The 21,043-nt window shown below is 43.9% G+C and overlaps 2 protein-coding genes across 4 annotated transcripts in view; both read left to right on the forward strand.

Annotated features, from left to right (window-relative positions):
• IGBP1 (immunoglobulin binding protein 1) overlaps positions 1-14,134 on the forward strand; it is a 48,956-nt gene extending 34,822 nt beyond the window's left edge. For 2 of the 3 annotated variants that reach the window (XM_070603933.1, XM_070603929.1), the window contains one exon: positions 6,526-7,826. The gene's annotated coding sequence lies outside the window, so the exon portion shown is untranslated. Of the gene's footprint in view, positions 1-6,525; positions 7,827-14,041 lie in introns of those variants that run through there. The other variant, XM_070603930.1, reaches the window with a different exon arrangement.
• DGAT2L6 (diacylglycerol O-acyltransferase 2 like 6) lies at positions 1,366-20,320 on the forward strand. Its single transcript, XM_008507291.2, has 7 exons — positions 1,366-1,585; positions 13,407-13,517; positions 14,042-14,112; positions 14,478-14,682; positions 16,104-16,278; positions 18,953-19,164; positions 19,606-20,320. The coding sequence occupies exons 1-7, from the start codon at positions 1,501-1,503 to the stop codon at positions 19,758-19,760; spliced, it is 1,014 nt and encodes a 337-aa protein (XP_008505513.1). The 5' UTR covers positions 1,366-1,500; the 3' UTR covers positions 19,761-20,320.
• The last annotated feature ends 723 nt before the right edge of the window (positions 20,321-21,043 follow it).

The following is a 21,043-nucleotide window of genomic DNA, read 5'->3' on the forward strand; positions in this document are numbered from 1 at the left end:
ATTTGTTTCTGTTTAACGTCTGTCTCCTCCACTAGACTGGAAGCTCAGTGAAGGCAGGAGTCATGTCCATTTTCTTCCCCACCTCAGCGCCTACAAGAGTGCCTGACTCAACAGCACTCAATAGATAGAGAAAAAATGAATCCAGAGGTCTGGGACCTGGGGACAATTTTTCTTTTCTTTTTTAAATTTTTTTAAAATTATTTATTCATTTATTTATTTTTTGAGGAAGATTAGCCCTGAGCTAACATTCACTGCCAATCCTCCTCTTTTTGCTGAGGAAGACTGGCCCTGAGCTAACATCCATGCCCATCTTCCTCTACTTTATACGTGGGATGCCCACCACAGCATGGCTTTTGCCAAGCGGTGCCCTGTCTGCACCCAGGATCCGAACCAGTGAACCCCAGGCTGCCGAGAAGCAGAACGTGGGCACTTAACCACTGCGCCACCAGGCCGGCCCCAACGGGGACAATTTTTAACTTTGCAAAGGCTGGTGTGCAGAAGCAAGCCTTTTAGCCTGAAACATAGTAGAAGTTCAGTAGATATTAATTGAACTAAATGAATAATAATAATAGGAAACACACAGTGCCTACTGTGTGCCAGGCCCTGTGCTAAGCACTTTACAGTCACGCACTCATTTAATCCTCAGAACAACCCTATGAAGTAGGTACTATTATTATCCCAATTTTACAGATGGGAAACCGAGGCACAGATGTTCGCCAACCTGTAAGTGGCAGAGCTGAGAGCTGAACTCTGGCTATCTGGCTCTAAAGTCCACGCCCTTAACCACTACACTGCCTTCCAACAACGAATGCTCCGACTGAAATCTAAAGAGACAGAGCAATTTCTGTCACGGGAAGGACATGGTGGAGCTAGGACTAGAACCCAGGTCTGCTGTCTAAGGAATGCTTCTCCCAGCCTACCATAGGTATCTGGCTGCTGATACAGAGCCCCTGGGAACAGCAGTACGAGGAGGGATCTGAGAAGTCTAGATATCAGTGCAGAAAAAGGCCTTAGTCAACTAGGTGGCTCTCAGCAGAAGACAGGGAGAGCCAAAGAGCAGCCACTAGGGCAGAAACAAGTGTGGTTGGCAGGTGCCATTTCTTAAGCAAGGAAAGGTAGCAGGTTGCTTTTCAGAGGTCCTGTCTGAGGCCTAAGCCATTCTCTTTTCCTACATTAATTTATCAGGGACCCCCTCCTCCACATACACACACAGCTAAAACCAACCCAAGGCCATTTCTGCCTCATTGCAATTGAACATGTGAAAAAGGGATACATATTAAGGAGATTAGGTAGATGATCTGAAACCTTGTGTGTGTAGGAAGTTGGGGTGGGGCAGAGAATGGAGAAGACTGGAAGAAAGGTTAGGTCAAGCCTAAAACCTCCAGCAGCTAAACTGACTCAATGATAAGCAGTTAGAACAAAGCACCTGCAATCAGCTCAGCTTTAGAGGTGTTGGCCTTCTGTTTGGGCTACTTGCCACAACAGAACAGCACCATAGCCATGGCCTTTCTCTCCCGACTGGATCTTCAAGAGACCCTCCGAACCCTCTCTGTTTTACAGTGGATCCCAGTCTACGTGTTTTTAGGTGAGTGAACCCAGGGACCGAAGAGCACATGGGAATGGGCCAAAAAAGAGGCCAGGAATCCCCAGATGAGGAGGGCTCCGAAGAGATCCTTTGGTTATTCTCCTCCCTCTAGGAAGGATTGTGCCTCACCACCCAGAGAGATGGCTACTGTTGAGTGCACTGGATCTCTCTCCTCCCAGCTGAGGGCTCTGAAGGCCAGGAGTGAGGCTGTGGTTGTTCTGGTTTAAAGATCACCCAGCCTTCTCAAGACTGCCGTCTCTGGACTAGCCGAAAAGAGTCATATTCAGGGACAGGGGCAGAGGTGGTGGTAACTTGCAGAAATGGTGTTACTAAGTAAGCGTAGGGTGATTTTCCAATATAAGATTATGGTGAGAGAATTCTGGAAAATCTGAGGGCTGCCTGAGTGACTCACTAGACAGAATTTTGAGAAAAGGTCAGTTGTGCAGTGGACTCAGGTCATGGCAATCATCAGTGCTGAGCAAATGGGCTGAGGGCTGCAAGCTTTTCCCAGCCAGAAACCAGGACTTTGTAGGCAGCGATTACAGGGGCAAACTGGACGGGGAGAAATGTCATCCTAAAGGATGGGACAGGTGGGAGGCAGCTGATTCCAGTCTCTGGGAGGCTACATGACTCCTTAGAGCAGAGGTTCTTAACCAGGGGCCTATGGATGTAGAACACATGGAGGGGAGAGACAACTTTGAATTTGTATGGAAAAAGTTACCTCCTATTTTCACTAACCTCAAATTGAAATGATGAATGTGCCAACAAACCACAAAAGTGTTAGCAGTACCTGTGTCTTTGTCAGTAATAGACATCACAGAGATTTACATTTCATATGCCAGCTGTTGCAAGCATCTCGAAATTTCATGTATGCACATGACTAGTACTTCAAAATCCCAATAGTTATTGGAGCCATTGTTAGGTCTGGTTATTTAAGGCATACATCAAGAAGCTCATGTTACTATATCATATTTTTTGTAATTTTTTATAACTTTTAATATAAGGAGTTTCCTTTGTAAGTCTGTGTATTTTATTTTGTGCATTTAAAAATATTATTCAGGGAAGGGGTCCATAAGCTTCACCAGACTTCCAAAGGGGTCCATGGTCCCCAAAAGATGAAGACTATTGAGCCTTATTGAAATCAAATCATGCCAAGCTCTGAGTCCATCAATGGCTTGGCTCTAGCTATGTTAACACAAGGAAGCAATTTTTCTGTAAACTTGTTTCTAGTCCCTCATATTTTCTTTTTGTTTTCCTTTGCATTTATCTTAATTTCCTCAAAAAGACCCCTCTGACAAGTTCCAGCGCTTAGCTAGGCAAGTGAAGGGCACAGGAAAGTCTTAAGAGACTTGGTATCGAGGTGGCAGCCACCATTTCAAGTCCGGATCCCAGAAAGAGTGGGCAAAGATGGGGCAGAGAGAGCAGAGAAAAGAGGGCAGGAGAGGCCAAGCGGTGTGAGCTGATCCTTTCAGGCATGGGGTCTGTCCCAGCCCAGAAAACCTCTGTATGGCATTTGAATGCAAGTGCTCGGTTGTTCTGGCTCTTCTAGGGGGCTCTCCTCAATAAAATGTTATTATTTTTCTCCCAGAAAATGATTTTTTCTTTAGTATTTTTTCCTCTCTTCCTTTTCCCCTCTCAAAAGACACTGTCTCTGCACAGGGATAGGGCAGAGGGAGTATCCAACACTGAATATGTAAGGGTCCGAGAGTGAGAGCATTAGCCTCCTTGTAATGCCCGCCCCCGTCCACCTGCCCTGCCAATCTCACCAGCTTTCAGTCATCCTGGAAAAGCTGGAAGATGGGCAAACGATGGCACCTGTGTATCTTAAGTGAAAACACTAATAATAAATGTCAATGTTTTCCTTCACCTGCATTTTTAAAAGTTTTTAAAAATTGTGGTAAAATAGACATAACATAAAATCTACCGTTTTAACCATTTTTAGGTGTACAGTTATGTGGCATTAAGTTCATTCACAGTGTTGTTCAACCATCACCACCACCCATCTCTAAAACTCTTTTCATCTTGTAAAACTGAAACTCTGTACCCATTAAACACTAACTCCCCGTTCCTCCTCCTCCAGCCCCTGGCAACCACCCTTCTACTTTCTGTCTCTGAATTTGACTCCTCTGGGTACTTCATGTAAGTGCAATTGTATAGTATCTGTCCTTTTGTGACTGGCTTATTTCACATAGCATAATGTCTTCAAAGTTCATCCATGTTGTGTCACGTGACAGGACTTCCTTCCTTTTAAAGGCTGAATACCATTCCACTGTATGTATACATCACAGTTTGTTTATCCATTCATCCATTGATGGACACTCGGGTTGCTTCTACCTCTTGGCTATTGTGAATATGCTGCTATGAACATGAGTATTCAATTATCTCTTTGAGAGCCTGCTTTCAGCTCTTTTGGGTATATACCCAGAAGTGAGACTGCTGGATCATACGGTAATTCCATTTTAAAATGTTTTGAGGAACTGCCATACCGTTTTTCATAGCAGCTGCACCATTTTACATTCCCACCAACAGCATGCAAGAGTTCCAATTTCTCCACATCCTCACCAACACTTCTTTATTTTCTGGGGTTTTTTATAGTAGTCATCCTAATATCTCATTTTGGTTTTGATTTGCATTTCCGTAATGATTAGTGGCATTGAGCATCTTTTCATATCCTTGCTGGCCATTTGTCTTGACTTCTTTTAGATTGCTTATCTTTATCATTCCATTTGTCTTCCTCTACTAGCTTAGGTGTTATACATCCTGTTTCTATTTTTTTAGTGATTATGCTAGAAATTACAACGTGAATCCTGGGTCTTTGGAATTACCAAGGTAGCAATAGCATCTAACAGTGTGTGATGCCCACAGAGGTGTAAGACATTCAAATCTGTTCAACAGTTATAGAGCAAATACTAATGATAAGAGCTTGGCTGTCCCTGCTGAGACTGCAACAATGTGTCAAGTATGGGCTCCTTGCTATCTAGTAACAAAGATAAACCAATCATTTGTTCCACCATTGTACACATTTCATGTGTCACTCCTGGACATGCACACAAGTCACCACAATGTAAGGAAGACTGTGGTAAGTGGAAGAAAGAGCCACAAGGAAGTGATATTAGGGTTTCAGAGAAAGAAAATATTACATCAAGTTGAGGACATCAGGGAAGGCAGAAAAGGGAAGCAGTGTGTCAGTGAAGAGGGCATGGGTTCTGGAGTTCATCAAACTTGGTTAACAATAAGCTATGTGACTTTGGACAAGTACTGTAACCCCTCTAAGCCTCAGTATCCTCATCCTCTCAGCCTAGTCCACAGTAAATGCTCCCTCCAAAAAACTGTCTTTCCTTCCTTCCTCCTTTTTTCCTTCCCTTCCTCCCTCCCTTCCTTCCTAATTCCCTTCTTTCTTCTCTTTCTCACCCTTTTTCCTTCATCCCTTCTGTCCTGCTCAGAGCCTCCCTCAGTGCTTCTCCTCCTTCCCAAATGATGTTCAGAATCATGGCTGATTACTGAGCATTACTGGAAGTGATGGGGGAAGAAACATGGAAAGGGAGGAGAAAAAAGGCAGAGGGACAAGGAGGGAAGAAGTGAGAAGAGAGGAATGAAAAGACAGTTTGGGGGAGATATGGAATACAAATATTCATGACCCTGAGAATTAGGCAAAGGCCTTGACAGCCTCTCTGAGGGCTAGCTCCCATTTAAAGGCTGGCACTCCATCTGTCTCTTCTTTCCTGGGCTTGTATCACCATCTACCTAAACTGTTGCAATATCCTCTTTCCTGGCCCTCTGCCTTCTACTCTCCACTCTCTCCAATCTGTTCCACTGCCTACTCCAAGAAGAGTCTTTCAAAAGCACCTTTGATTACAGCCTTCTGCTCAAAAATAGTTGGTGGTTTCCCATGGCCTACTCGATGAAGTACAAATATGTTAGCCTGGGCATTCAAGGCCCTCCTCCACTCTCTGGCTCTAACCCTTTACCAACTCATCCTCCTACTCTTCCCCTATATGAAGCTTGTATTCCAGGCAATCTATTCACAGAACAAACACGAAGGGTACTCTCCCACTCCTTCACCTCTGCTCTGACTATTCCCTCCACTGGAAAGTTGCCCTGATCACTCTTCCTGGGCTATCCACAGACAACCCCTCCATTGAGATATTGCTCAAGTTATACTTTCTCTGCAACATTTTCCAGACAACTCAAGACTACATCACCTCCGAAAGTCCAAAGCACTTTGTAAAAATAGTTGGGTAGGGGCTGGCCCCGTGGCCGAGTGGTTAAGCTCGTGCGCTCTGCTGTAGGCAGCCCAGTGTTTCATTGGTTCGAATCCTGGGCACGAACGTGGCACTGCTCATCAAACCATGCTGGGGCAGTGTCCCACATGCCACAACTAGAAGGACCCACAACGAAGAATATACAACTATGTACCGGGGGGCTTTGGGGAGAAAAAGGAAAAAATAAAAATCTTTAAAAAAAAATTGTTGGGTAGCAGTCCTTATATCCTTTGTCACTTCTACTCACTAAGCTCCATGAGAAACAGGAGCCATGTCTTGTCATTATTATATTTCTCACAAGACCAGGCTTGACACTTAATTGAAAATTCTTCCAGATTTCTTCTTCCTCACTAGAGACCTTTAAGTCCACCTCTTGTTCTTTTTCTCTCTCTCCTGGGCATCGTTTTCTTGTGGGCCTGCCTTCTCTCTCTGGTTTCTGATACTACAAAAAATAGAACATAATCTTGGGGGTCAGACAGACCAGGTTCACCACTTACTTGCTACATGACTTTGTGCAAGTAAGTCACTATTATTTTCTATGTGATCTTGAGCAAGTAAGACATTCACCTTCCTTCATTGTAGAAATAAAGCATAGTACCTGCTTCTCAAGACCATTCCAAAGATCAAAGAGATGAAACAGTCTTCAATAGATGTTCCTTTTCTTTCTTTCTCTTATAGAAATTGACATTACTTGGAGCCCAACCACCCCACCTCATAAGACACTGCCAACCTTGCCATTTGATCAACAGAGGATTGACAACCACTTCTGAGACAGGCACTCTACACGCTGATTTCATTGCACCCTCAGGAAGAATAATGAGCAACAAGGTCCTAGAAAATTAGGCAAATAGAGACTTTGACATAGTCTCAGCATTCTCATAGGCTGCTTTAAGGCATCATTCACTACTTCCTTTCCTTCAGCCCCTATATCCAATCAACTGCCAAACCCTGAAAATTCTGCCTCCATAGTATCTTGCAAATTGGTTTGAGAAATAGTAGCCTATTTCAGGTTCCCATTGCCTCTCATCTAAATCACTGCAGCTCTTAGCTGATCTCCTTTCCGACAGTTTCTCCTGTTCCCACAGTTATTCCAAGTTAGCTTACTGATACGCAGATATGATCATGCTACTCCTCTGCTTAATAACCTTCACTGGCTTCCCATTCCATTCACGGTCAGGCCTAATCTCCCCAGCTTCCTTCCCAGCTTCCTCTCCTTTTCTGCGGCCCCCATGCTCCCTGTACTTTTTCAGGTTATGATGTTACTCATGGGCCTTGGACTCTTCCATCTTGAGGCCTTTTTCAAGCTCTTCCTTGTGCATGGAAGGCCCTTCCTCCACTATCCATCTGTCGAAATCCTACTCTTCCTCCAAAATGCAGCTTAAATCTTACCTTCTGAAAGAAGCTTTTCTAGCTTTCCCAGTAGTAAGGATGGTCTTCTCCTGGGTTCCCATAAAATGACATTTGAACTCTGACTATATAGTTTTCACCCTCTGGGATGTCTCCATTATTTATGGTATCAGTCTTCCCCACTAAACTATGAGTTTCTGGAGAGCAAGAACTTTATTTTTTACGTGTATTAATATGACTTAACACACGGAAAGTGCTTAAAATAGCTCTTGGCACATAGTAAAGTTTCAACAAATGCCACTACTTTTTTTCCCAAAGTTTGGAGTGAAGGTACATGACCTCTCTGAGCCTCAGTTTCTTCACGTGTAAAATGGGGATGGTGGGGTTATTTCTTAGGCTTGTGAGAGGATTAAATGAGATAACGCACATTGAGTGCTGAACAGAGTGTTAATAATAAATACTTGAAACATGGTATCCATGACCAGACTTACATTATTTTCATCATTCCCATATTCACTCTCTTCACCCTTCTCCTTTCAGTCCTCAATCCTATCCCCATGGCTTCTAGCACAGAGACTTCACATGAAGTGTGCACAATGTTTGTTGAATTATTAAATTACCTTTTACTCTCACAGGCTCTTGTATTTATAGTTTATTTAGATCCAGTCACAAAGCCACAGAAACTCATCTTTGACAAACCAGCCATGTTCTTGGATTTCTGAAGGCTTTGAGCCAACTCATTAGGATGCTGGGTTTTTGCTTTACACTGAAAATAACTGGTTGCCTATAGCCTTACATGCACATGCATACCCTGGAACCTCAGAAGGTTTTTCCTTTTTTGAAATAAGAGCATTGATGGCTGCTCTTCCTATCAGCTTTTACCTGCCATTTGGAGAATTTTGAAATCGAACTTCTGCCTGTGCTACAATTTAAGGTAACAAATATTTATCATGAATCATTTCCCTCTGCTTGGCACTGTGCTAAAGGCTGTTTTCAAAAAGCTTACTGCCTAATAGGGACAGGGCCAGATATGTGACATATTAACTACACAAGCAGCAGAATGAAACAGGGCCAAATAGAAGCATAAGTAATGCGCTGTGGGTGTCTGGAAGAAGGAAGCTTAATTCTGACCAGAGAATCAGCAAAGATATCATCAAGGAGGTATTATTTGAGCTAAGCCTCGAAGGCTAAGAAAATTTTGATAGGCAGAAAGTTGGGGAGAGGGTAGTCAGAATGAGCCAACAGCATCACCAAAGGCATAGACATGTGAAATTTCTTGGTGGCTTGAGGGAATGGGGAATAGACTAAGGTGGTTGGGCCACTGTTACCCATACTTCAGCCATTTGCATCCCACTTTCTGGTTCTTTCCACATCTGAGAACCACCTATGTTATTATTACTTAACATTTTGTCCAAATTGACTCATTTCTATAATCTAAATTAATGTATTTTAACAGGAAGCTTTATATCACTACCGTGAATTCACTTTTATTCACTACACATTAAAATAACTTTCCATACATACACCACCTCAGATCATCTAGTGTCCCTACGGTGGTATAGAGGCCACAATCTGAGAAATACTAGGCTAGAGCATAAGGGGCATGAGTGCAGGTACTGAGAGCTGAGGCTGGGAAGATGTGTGGGGCTAGTCCATGGAGGGTCTTAAATGCCAGGCTAACAAGTTCAGACTTTATTCTGTAAGCAGTGGGAAAATATTGAGGCAATATTGAGGAGGCAAACAATGTTATGATTGTACTTTAAAAAAAATATCTAGCAAGGGGCCGGCCTGGTGGTGCAGCGGTTGAGTTTGTGCGCCCTGGTTTGGCGGCCCAGGGTTTGCCAGTTCGGATCCTGGGTGCAGACCTACATACCACTTGTCAAGCCATGCTGTGGCAGGCATCCCACATATAAAGTAGAGGAAGATGGGCACGGATGTTAGCTCAGGGCTAGTCTTCCTCAGCAAAAAGAGGAGGATTGGTGGAGGATGTTAGCTCAGGGCTAATATTCCTCAAAAAAAGAGAAATATCTAGCAGTAGCATGGGAAATGGACTGGAGGGGAAGAGACCAGTAGGCAAAGAGTGACAAAAGACTGCAGTCCTGACCAGAGGAGATCAAGTCCCGAACCATTGAAGTAGCAATGGGGACAGAGGCAGGAGGATGAATGGGAGAGATTTTTTTGGAAAGGGTGAGAAGTCAAAGATAGCTCCAAAATATTGAAAATATTAAAAAACCTTCCAAAACAAAAATCTGCAGGCCCAGATGGTTTCCACAGCAAATTCTACCGAACATTTTAAACAAGATATATAACAGATTCTACACAATCTTTTCAGGAAAATAGAAGAGGAAAGAACACTTGCCAACTCATTTATGAGGCCAGACCCTGATACCAAAACCAAAGACAGTACAAAAAATAAAACTATAGGCCAGTAAATATCCTTCATGAATATAAATGCAAAAATCCTCAACAAAATACTAGTAAGCAAAATCCAAATCCAGCAATATATTACAAAGAATAATGCCACTGCCAAGTGGGCTTTATCCCAGGAACGCAAGTATAAATATTTGAAAAATCAATCAATGTAAACTAAGGAAGAAAAAACACATAATCATATCAATTAACGTAGGAAAAGCATTTGCAAACTTCATTTTCAGTCATGATAAAACCTCTCAAAACTAGGGCTAGAAGGAAACTTGCTCAACTTGATAAAGAGCATTTGCAAGAAATCTGCAGCTAACATCACACTTTGTGGCGAAGACTGAAAGCTTTCTCCCTAAGATTGGGAGCAAAGCAAAGCACAAAGATTGTACTCTCACCATTTGTATTCAACATCATACTAAAAGCCCTAGCAAGTGCAATAAGGCAAGAAGAAAAAAAGAAAGAAATGCATACAGATTGAAAAATAAGAAATAAAACTGTCCTAATTCACAGCTGACATGATTGTATAGAAAATCCCAAGGAATTTTTTTTAAAAAAACCCTCCAAGAACTAACAAATGAGGTTAGCAAAGTCACATGATACAAGATTACACATAAATATCAACCACATTTCTCTATACTAGCAGAGAACAATTGAAAACAAAAATTTAAAAAACAATACCATTTAAATACCTCCAAAAAGTGAAATATTTATGAATAGATTTAAACCTGTACCGCATCTGAAGGCTGAAAACCATAAAATGCTAATGAATAAAATCAAATACCTAAATAGTCAGAGATATACTATGTTCATGGATTGAAAGACCCAAAATAGTAAATATGTCAGTTCTCCCCAAATTGATCTATAAACATAATGCAATTCAAATAAAAATTCCAGCAGGGTATATCAGATAATAGTTTTGCATAAATATTAAATTTCCCAAATTCGATAATAGCATTGTGGATATTATAAAGAAAGTACACACAGATATTTAGGGGCAAAGGGTTGTGATCTCTGTAATGTAGTAGGCTCAGATACAAACATACAGGTATATACTTATAATTAGAGGTAAATCAAATGTAAAATGTTAACAATGGGTAGATCTAGGTGAAGGTTATATGAGTTTTTATTAAAATATTCTTGCAAATTTTCTGTTGATCTAAAGTTTTTTCAAAATAAAAAGGTTAATTTATTAACCTTTGTAGACATAGGCATAGACAAGCTGATTCTAAAATTTATATAGAAAAACAAAGGAACTATAATAGCTAAAACAACTTAGAAAAAGAATAAAGAAGGAATACACTATCTAATTTTAAGACAGTATAAATCTACAGTAATCAAGACACCGATGCATTGGTGAAGGGACAGACACATCGATCAATAGAACAGAATAGAGAGTTAGAAATAGACCCACATAAAAATGGCCAATTGATTTTTGACAAAGATGCAAAAGCAATTCAGTGGAGGAAGGATAGTCTTTTCAACAAATCATGTTGGAACAATTGGATATCCACACGTAGTAAATGAACCTTAACCAAAACCTCACATCTTATTAAAAAATAACTCAAAATGGATCACACATCTAAATGTAAAACACAAAACTGTAAAATTTTAGAAGAAAACCTTCATGGCCTGAGGTTAAATAAAGATCTCTTTGATTTGACATCAAAAGCACAATCTGTAAAAGAAAAAAAATTGACAAGTTGGACTTCATCAAAATTAAAAGCTTTTGTTCTGAGAAAGACCCTGTTAGGAGGATGAAAAGATAAACAGAGACTGGGAGAAAATGTTTGCAAATCACATGTCTGACCAAGAACTAGTATCCAGAATGTATAAAGAACTCTTAAAACTCAGCGGTAAGAAAACAAACAACCCAATTGAAAAATGGACCAAAGATTTGAACAGACACTTTACCAAAGAGGATATACAGAAGGCAGATAAGTTCATGAAAAGCCATTAAGCATCACTAGGTATTAGGGAAATGCAAATTAAAGTCATGATGAGGTACCATACTACACATGTATGAGAATGGCTTGGCCATCTTCAGTACAAATAGGAGCTACCTTACATGAATTTCCTCCTTGATAATCCACTCCAAGACTCCTCACAAGATGTTGGGAGCACCTCCTGGTGTCAAGCCTATAATATCTATGCGAGCGTCATATATGCATCCACACAAATGGTTGTTCTTCATTCTTACCTCAGATACCCTTGCTTTCTGTCACAGAATTCCTCATTACATGATCTTTAGCTCTTCCATGTTTGGCATCTGTTTCTCCTCTCTTTAAATCCCATTTCTGTCACCGTGAGTGACACTGATGACATTCAAACAGGCTGGGTCTGGCAGGCTTGCCTTTAAAGGACACTTAGGGTCTCCTGAGGTGCCACACCTGCAATTCAAATAGATTCCACCAGAGAGGTGGTGTTTATGGAGGTATGGTTCTTGGTTAGAGTACCCCTAGGACAGGTGGATAACTGAAAGAGATCAGACGTGAGGCACACAATCAATCCATCCATGCTCTTAAAATAACGTCACGTTGAAATAACATAAATGCTGACTAAGCACTAATCATCTAAGTTTACTATTATTAAAAAGAGAAAACATTTATGTATCTTTCAATCAATCTACAGATATTTGTTAAACACCTACTTTGTGCACAGCACTATTCTAAATACTGGGGATACAAATGAAATGTATTTGAAGCAAGATATAAAAGAAATGATACACAGACTATTTTTAATTAATAATGACTTTTATTTAACTTTACCTGAGTTTTCTTCTGAAGCTTACTCAGCAAATTTAATCTTTTATGAGGGTCAGAAGTAGCAGGACTTTTATCCATGGCAGGCTTCCCATAGCATTCCTCCCACCACTACTTCTTATTTAATTAGCATGCTTACAACATGCTTATTCAGCCTATCGCTAAGGTTTCTTCTACTCCATAGCGTGACTTTTTAAAGAAATGCACATTCCGTCTTCTTCCTGTTATTTTCATTTGTGTCCAAAATGCGAGAGACAAACTTGTTGGTAGGTAACTCTTGAGTTTCTTCCCCTCCTCTGAAACTTTTGTCTACCATGATGTGGTTACCTGGTCAAAGAAGTCATCCCCTTAGCTGGGTCTTTTTTTATTGACAATATGTGTACTTAGCCCTTCTTTCTCATGAATGCAGATTTAAAAATGGAATTCGATTCCCACAGCTCTAAGATGTATCATGTTTGCATTTCACCGCTTGCTGTGGCCCTTTGCTAACAGAGATCATTTTTTTCCCTTCTGAACTTTTGAGACATTTTGATTGGGACAAAATCCAACATAGTAAAGCAGTTTCTAATATGTGCTTTCCTCTCAGCATCAAACATCCTGCACACTGCAGGCAGCCCCTCTCTGCTGGAATGTGCTGACTTAGCAGTTCCACAAAGGAAGGAGGGTCAAGCTTTTACAAAGGACCTCCTGAGGTCCCAGAATGGGGATGTCAGCCACTGGCCCAAGGAGCTGTTCTTTTCCACTTGCCAAGCAGTGCCGTCCTTTGACCCTGGCTGGGGGCCTGCTCTGAGAACGTTATGGTTCTGCTGTTTCCTCAGTTAAGATCTCAGCCATCAAAGGGACCCAGATCCAGGGACTCAGAGATCAGCCTGGACCACAGCAGAGCTACTAAGTGAGGGGTTGGGGGAGAGAGAGAGAAGGGTCTCTCACCAGCATTGACTCTTCCTTTAGTATAGAGCAGAGATGGGGGTTACGAGAGGTCTATTAAACTTGAAGGGAACTGAAGGGCATGAACCCTTTGTGTCCCCTCAGGAGCTATTCCTATTCTCCTTATACCCTACTTTCTGGTGTTCACTAAGTTCTGGACCTTGTCTGTGCTCGCCTTAGCCTGGCTTGCCTATGATTGGAACACCCACAGTCAAGGTAAGAGACAGGGGGAGAGTGGTGGTCCATGTCTGTGCCAAGGATGGAACCACAGGAAGAGGGAGGTGGAGGGAAAGAGTGGGAGAGACAGAGGAAGAAGGGGTGGGGAGAGGAAAGAAGGGGAAAGAGAAAGGAAAGGGGGGAGGTGGAGAGAGGGAGAATAGTAAAGGGGGGTAGAGGGAAGGGGAAGGAGAGAGGAGAGCAAAGCTCAATAGGGAACAGAGGTCTCTGCCAGGCTGCCCAGGAAGAATGAAGAGGTTGAGATTTCTCGGCAGGTGCCTCCAGCTTCACACTGTTTCTCTTTCACCTTTCTGGCTGGCTCCAGAGGAGCAGGGGCTTCCTATGTCTTCTTGGGAGTTGGATTCAGGGACAGTGTCTACAGCTCTGTGCCCCCAAAATATAGAAGTGTGAGAAGGAGGCTCCTCCTGCGACCTGAGGACTGTAGGAAGAACCCTCTACGTCTGGGAGAGGTAGAGGGATTGGCAATAGCTTGCCTGCTCTTCTCTTCCCTTCTGTACCCACAGGTGGTAGGCGTTCAGCTTGGGTACGAAACTGGACCCTCTGGAAGTATTTCGGAAATTATTTCCCAATAAAGGTGACTACTCTTCCTCTGGGTACCCTTGGTCCCTGTTATTCAGACTCTCCCTCTCCACTCAGCTCCATGTTTTCAAAGGCTTTGGTGGCCAGCAGTGAAGGTAAAGGCCCAGAGGCATAATGCAGAGTAGGGGCCCAAGATGGATGAGCATGTGGGAAGATGGATAGATAGCAGCCTTTCCTCATGGTGGCACATCCAGGTCTGAGCATCATAACCCCTGGCAATCCTATGACAATGATGACATCCCAATGAACAGGGATTTAGGCTCCCCATGGGAAACACAGTCTACTTGCTGGGATCTTAGTCCACATGTCATCTCCTTCCTTCTTCCTATCCACTGCTCTGACTCAGTCTCCCTCTAACAGCTGGTGAAGACTCAGGACCTCTCTCCCAAACACAACTATATCATTGCCAGCCACCCCCATGGCATTGTTTCTTATGGTGTCTTCATCAACTTTGCTACTGAGGCCACTGGCTTTGCTCGGATTTTCCCAGGCATCACTCCTTCTGTAGGGACCTTGGAAGGGATCTTCTGGATCCCAATTGTGCGAGAATATGTGATGTCAATGGGTGAGTATAAGAAATCATTCCATTCTCTGACTTACCTCAGGGCTCCAACCGCAATAAGCCCTGACAGTCGGTCCAATTCTCACTATCTGCTCGAAGAGGACTTAGTAGAAAATGAGTCCAGAGCACATTGGTCCAGTAACAGGAGTATGTGGCCAACTGTCAGGTTCCATCCAAGATCTGGAAGGCAGGGTTTGTTTGGTTAGGCAGCAGGATAAGTTATGTGCATTCATAAGCGTTGCCAGGAATCCTTTCAGAGGAGGAAGCAGAAGGTTGCAGTTCAGAATCAAAGCCAAAGTGGAAAGCAGAAGGCAAAAGCCAAATAGCAAACCCAAATGTGCAGAAAATCAGGCATGAATGGAACAGCTCAGGCGAACTTTGCCACTCTTTCTGGGATGTCAGTTGGCTTCTTTGGGCCATTTATATAGCAGTTCTCATCCTGGGGCATCTTAAAGACATTTTAAAGTCTCTCATACTAGTTGGTACCCTCCTGGCCCATGACCTTTATCTCCTGGGAGCCCCTTCAAACTTGCATAAGAGATCAAGGGATAAAGGATAAGCATCCATCAGAATCCAGGACAACTTCCCCACGCCAGGCTTCAAGGCAGGGTACTGTGACAAGTGTCCTTCTCTCTGGATAAATATCCATCCTTCCGGACACCAGAAAACAACTGAAGCCAAACATTAAAAGGTAAGATACATTCATCTGGAGGGGCCAGGTGGGACCACTAGAGTCCCAGAGGACAGTTCTGCTCCCCTCTGAGGTTGGCATGAACCTGGAGCAGCAGTCTCCCTCAATGACCGAGGCCTAGAAGCAATTTCTGCCATCCCAGGAGAGAACAGAAGGTAAGCACAGGGCAAAGATGGGAAGCAGAATTGAGGAAAGACTGTGCCTGTTGTTGAGCGACAGGGTGTCATCCTCAATCCATGGTTCATCCCCATTTCAGTTTGGCTCGGGTATGTTCCTGGGCCTGCCTGCTCTCCAGAAACCCCGGCCAACGGCTCCCCTTTGGCAGGTTGCTCTAGGGAGGAAGCAGGTTGGTGGTGGCTAGTCCTGGTCACCCCTGGGGGAGAGAACTCTGGAGAGTCTCCCGTGCTGTCAGCCTGGGAAGAGTGGAAGACAGCTGTGGTTCATGGGTAGAGAGGGAAGGGATGGGCTTAAATACTATCGAGCTAAGAAGTAGGCAGAGAAACTCAATGTAGCCCCAACTGTAGCAGCACAGACCCCAAGGCAAGCAGCTGACCCTAAGGATCAACCTCAGGCTGAGGCTAACCCAGGATGTGGAGGTCAAAGACAGAACGGTGGAAACAAAAATAGTCAGGAAACAGAAGAACTGTGTCCAGAAAGGACGAGCCCAAAAGAACCCCTTACTCCATCCTCAGGTACTAAGTTTGTTATGCCACTTGACTCTCTTGTTTCACAGGTGTGTGCCCAGTGAGTGAGTCAGCCTTGAAGTATTTGCTGACCCAGAAAGGCTCAGGCAACGCCGTGGTTGTTGTGGTGGGTGGAGCTGCTGAAGCCCTCTTGTGCCAGCCAGGAGTCTCCACCCTTGTCCTTAAACAGCGTAAAGGTTTTGTGAAGTTGGCGCTGACGACAGGGTGGGTCCCTAGTTCCTGGTGCCCTATTGTCAGGGTGCCATAGGTCCTATGTAGCACCTCTCCAGAATGGTGCCCTCCCTTGGAAACCTGTTAGGGGGGCTCCCTCTTCATTCTGACTGCTTCTCTCTACTCCCTCACACTGTGCCTTAAGGGTGTTTAGACCTCCAGACACATTTCTTTCTTTTTTTTTTTGGAAAATTGGCCCTGAGCCAACGTCTGTTGCGAATCTTCCTCTTTTTTTCTCACGAAAGCCCCCTAGTACACAGTTGTATATCCTAGTTGTAGGTTCTTCTAGCTGCTCTATGTGGGACACCACCTCAGCATGGCTTGATGAGCAGTGCTAGGTCCGTGCTCAGGATCCGAACCGGTGAACCCTGGGCCACCAAAGTGGAGCATGTGAGCTTCACCACTCAGCCATGGGGCTGGCCCCTCCAGACACATTTCGATGTGCACTTTTTCTTACTTGAAATTGAAGAAAGAACAGTAGAAGAAGACCTTTACGTTCTACACATTACCTAGTAGGCTGGGAGTCTGGGGAAGTAGGGGACTTCACTTTATATCAACCCATTAACTGAGATGCCCAGAGAACCTACCCAGGGCAAGGAAGGCACTGGGCTTGATGCTGTGAGGATTGTAAAAATGAATAAGACACGGTTACTGCCCCCAAAGAGCATACAATCTGGTTTGAGAAATAGAATGCATTCATTCAGCAGTTACTGAACACCTACTGTGTATCAGGCATAGTACTAGGCATTGAGGATACAAAAATAAATAAGACCAGGTCCTTGCCTTTAAAGAACTCATAGTTCAGGGGCCCGCCCCACGGCCGAGTGGTGAAGTTCGTGCGCTCCTCTTCGGCGGCCCGGGGCTTCACAAGTTCAGATCCTGGACGCAGACCCAGCACTGCTCATCAGGCCATGCTGAGGCGGCATCCCACATAGCAGAACCAGAAGGACCTACAATTACAATATACAGCTATGTACTGGGGGGCTTTGGGGAGAAGAAGAAAAAAAAGAAAAAGAGGACTGGCAACAGATGTTAGCTCAAGTGCCAATCTTTAAAAAAAAAAGAACTCATAGTTCAATGAGGAAGACAGACATGAGTCTATTCTCAACTGTAGCCAGGATGATCCTGTTAAACGTGAGTCAGGTCTTGTCACTACTCCAAATGCTCTAATGGCTCCCATTTCACTCCAAGCGAAAGCCAAAGTCTGTACAAGAGCCTGCAAGACCCTTAATAATCTGGTCCTTCGCCACCTCTCGGACCTCATCACCCACTGCTCTCCCCCTTGCTCATCCCATTAGAGCTACACTGGCCCGCTTGCTGTCCTTCAAACATGCCACACACTCCTGCCCTAGGGCCTTTGCTCTACCTGTCCCCTCTGCCTGAAACACTATTCCTCCAAATAACTGCTTGGCTCATTCCTCCACCTCCTCCAGGTCTTTGCTCAGATGTCTCTTCTCAACAAAGTCTGTCCAGATCATCCTGCTCTATTTTTTCCCATTGCATTTATCACCTTCTTACATATCATCAATTTTATTTGTTTGTGTATCTGGCTTTTTGTTTGTTATTATTGTTTATTGTCTGTCTTCCTTCAATAAAAGGTAAGCTCCATGAGGACAGAGATTTTTTTTAATCCATTTGTTCATTGATATATTCCCAGGGCTTAAAACAGTACTGGCACATAGAAAGAACTCAATAAATATTTGTTGAATGAATGACATGCTATAATAGAGATATGTACAAAATGCTATGAGAGCACCAATTGACAGAAAGACTTTCACCTAAAGTAGAGGTTTCATAGGTGGGTGACATCTGACTTGCAAATTGAAATATTAGTAGGAGTTGCCAGTCAGACCAAAAGGGAGAAAGAACTCAGGGGACCTACAACGTATCAGGCACTATGCCAGGTCTTAGAGATTCAAAGATGAATGACACAGTTCCCACCTTTGATCAGCTTGACAGACAACTAGGGAGTCAATCAGATAAGGAGATGACAGTAATACAGAGTTAGGATAGTGTTAGTGTAGGAAAAAGATAAGCACTAGATGAAGGGTGCCTAATCCACATTGTAGGGGAGGGAGTTGGAGGTGATCAAAGAAAGTTTCTTCAAGAGGATGAAATTGGAGTTGAGTATTGAAGGGCAAAATAGAATTAGCCACGTGAAGACAGAGGGAAGGCATTTTCAGGAGAGGGAGCAGAGTGTACAAAGACCTATAGACAAGAGAGAAGTTGGCACACTTAGTATGGCTAAGCAGATCGCAAGGAAGGGGTGGGGAGAGGGGAAACTAGCCAGGTAGCCAGGGCTAGAGCTCAAAGGCCATCCTAAGCAGTGTGGCACAAAGTGAGGAACTCTGGAAGGATTTTAAAGAGAGGAGTGATGTGCCCAGGTATGCAGTTTAGGAAGATCACTCTTGATGTTGGGTGCAATGAAGGCAGTTAGATTGCCTAAGATTAGCTTCTTCAGGTCACAGGACAAGGTGCAGCAGCTTCCCTGCAAAGGGTTCACTTGGGAGGGTGGGGCATAGCAAAAATGAAACCCAAGGCTGGAGACGTTTGGGTGCTTGGGTTCTTGTCCTATAATGGAGAGATTGTAGAGGTTTCCCACCTTAGAGAGGGTTTCGCTGGGTGGAGCTGCCTGGGAGAACTCACACTTCCCCTTCTCTCTTTGCAGAGCATACCTTGTCCCTTCCTATTCCTTTGGAGAGAATGAGGTTTACAATCAAGAGACCTTCCCTGAGGGCACGTGGATAAGGTTCTTCCAAAAAACCTTCCAGGACACGTGTAAAAAAATCCTGGGACTAAATTTCTGTACTTTCCATGGCCGGGGCCTCACTCGAGGATCCTGGGGTTTCCTGCCTTTCAATCGGCCCATTACCACTGTTGGTGAGATTTCCAGTATCTCTGGACCACCCTGGTCCTTGATTCCCCATACCCAGGTCATCCATCAAGTCCCAGGGGACCTGACACACAGCTGGGATGGGCGATAGGAATTCCAGTGGGTGTGATTGAGGGCAGGGTGTGGAGGACAGCTAAACAGATAAGAGCTGTGGCCATTCACAGGTGGGACAGAGTTCAGCAGCTGCCATGAGAGCATCATTATTCACATACATTCCTTCAACACTCTCCTGAGCTTGCTTTCATTCTCTTGAGCGTGCATGAGATTAGGTATTTGGAGAATACGAGACTGGATGGGGCTGGAGCAGAGGGAAAGAACAAAGGAAGGGGAGGGGACCCAGATACTAAGTTTCAGTACATGGCTCCCTCTGAGGAATGGTTCATTTGAGTTGGGTAGCTCTAATGCTTGTCTCTTCTCCTTCCCCATAGTTGGGGAGCCCCTGTCAATCCCCAGGATTAAGAAGCCAAACAAGAAGACAGTGGACAAGTACCACGCACTCTACATCAGTGCCCTGCGCAAGCTGTTTGAGCAGCACAAAGTTCACTATGGCCTCCCTGAGACCCAGGAACTGACAATCATATAACATGAGCTAGATTCCCCCATTACTAAACCCCCAAAGCACTGAGGGATCCAAATAGGGCCACATGGGTGGAAGAATTTGGGGAGAGGAGAAGATCTCAGGGATGAGAGAGAAGGCCAACCAAGCCAAAAAGTACTTAACAAATCAGGTTTAGGGGAAGGAACCAGAGGGACGAGAAGATTGGGCAACAACTCAGTTCGGCAAGCAGAATCTTGTGAGTCCACAGATATTTTTTGCCTCCTGATCCCAGTCAACTCTCTGATCAGAGGAATGAGAAGCCAAAGAACACCGTGCCCCATCCTCCCAAGCCTTAGTGACACTCTCACTATTTAGGTTTAGGCTTGCAAGACTTCTTGCGAACAGGGATGGTTTATTTCCTTCTGGGCCCTTTCCTTACAATTTGGGCACCACCACACGATAAAGCAGGCACCCGAACTGTGGTTTTCTGATCCAAGCAGACAGGATTCCCTCAGTTGTAACACAGCTGTACACTGGCAAAAACTTTTGCACACAGTCATGCTGTTTCTTATGTAAAAATAAAGCTCCAGATGTATAAAACAAAATATGACTATTTCCTAACTACTCTGTGGTTCCCTACTGGGCTTCCCTCAAACTGGCCAGAAAGCTGGTCTGTGGAGAGCCATTTTCCTCTTCTTCATCCACCCTTTATACTGCCCCTGACAGAAAAGGTGGAGGAGTGGAACCAGAACTGCCATACAGAGCAGGAGACAGGAGCAGTACCATGGGAAGTGGCACAGGTACCCACTGAGCAGCCCATCTCTCCTGATCTCACGTCACCACTATGGGTCAGAAGGAAGAGAGCCATGAGACTGTGCACCAGCTGTGAGTCTACACCTACCACGTACCAGGGACTATGCCATCGTTTTCACAACGTCTGTCTCTTAATGCTAATACCAGCTGGGTGAGATTGTCATCATTTCCATTTTACAGTAGCTAAAACTCATAGAGGTTAAATGACTTGTCCGAAGCCACATGGCTTTGGATAGAACTAGCATTCAAACCCAGGTCTTACTAATTCCAATCCAGAGCTCTTTCTAACACACCAACCACCACGCTTCCCATTCCTCATTTCCCAGAGACCTATTAACCAGCTTCATTTTCCTAAATGTGGTCCCATGGCCCCCCACTTAAATTAGTTCCTAAGTGTGGACAAAAATGACTTGGATTCTACTCAGAGTGGTCCCAGATTAGGCCTCAGGGAAAATAATTTATTAATTTTGAAAAACTGTTCATATCAATTGAATGGATTGAAAGTCCAGAAACAA

Source organism: Equus przewalskii, chromosome X (genome assembly GCF_037783145.1).
Source record: "Equus przewalskii isolate Varuska chromosome X, EquPr2, whole genome shotgun sequence".
NCBI classification, from domain to species: domain Eukaryota; kingdom Metazoa; phylum Chordata; class Mammalia; order Perissodactyla; family Equidae; genus Equus; species Equus przewalskii.

Excerpts from the sequence above, each read along its gene's own strand:
- DGAT2L6 (XM_008507291.2), top strand. The coding sequence starts at position 1,501 with ATGGCCTTTCTCTCCCGACTGGATCTTCAAGAGACCCTCCGAACCCTC. Across the intron at positions 1,586-13,406 it reads CCCAGTCTACGTGTTTTTAG|GAGCTATTCCTATTCTCCTT; the intron begins GTGAGTGAACCC and ends GTGTCCCCTCAG. Across the intron at positions 19,165-19,605 it reads TCGGCCCATTACCACTGTTG|TTGGGGAGCCCCTGTCAATC; the intron begins GTGAGATTTCCA and ends CCTTCCCCATAG.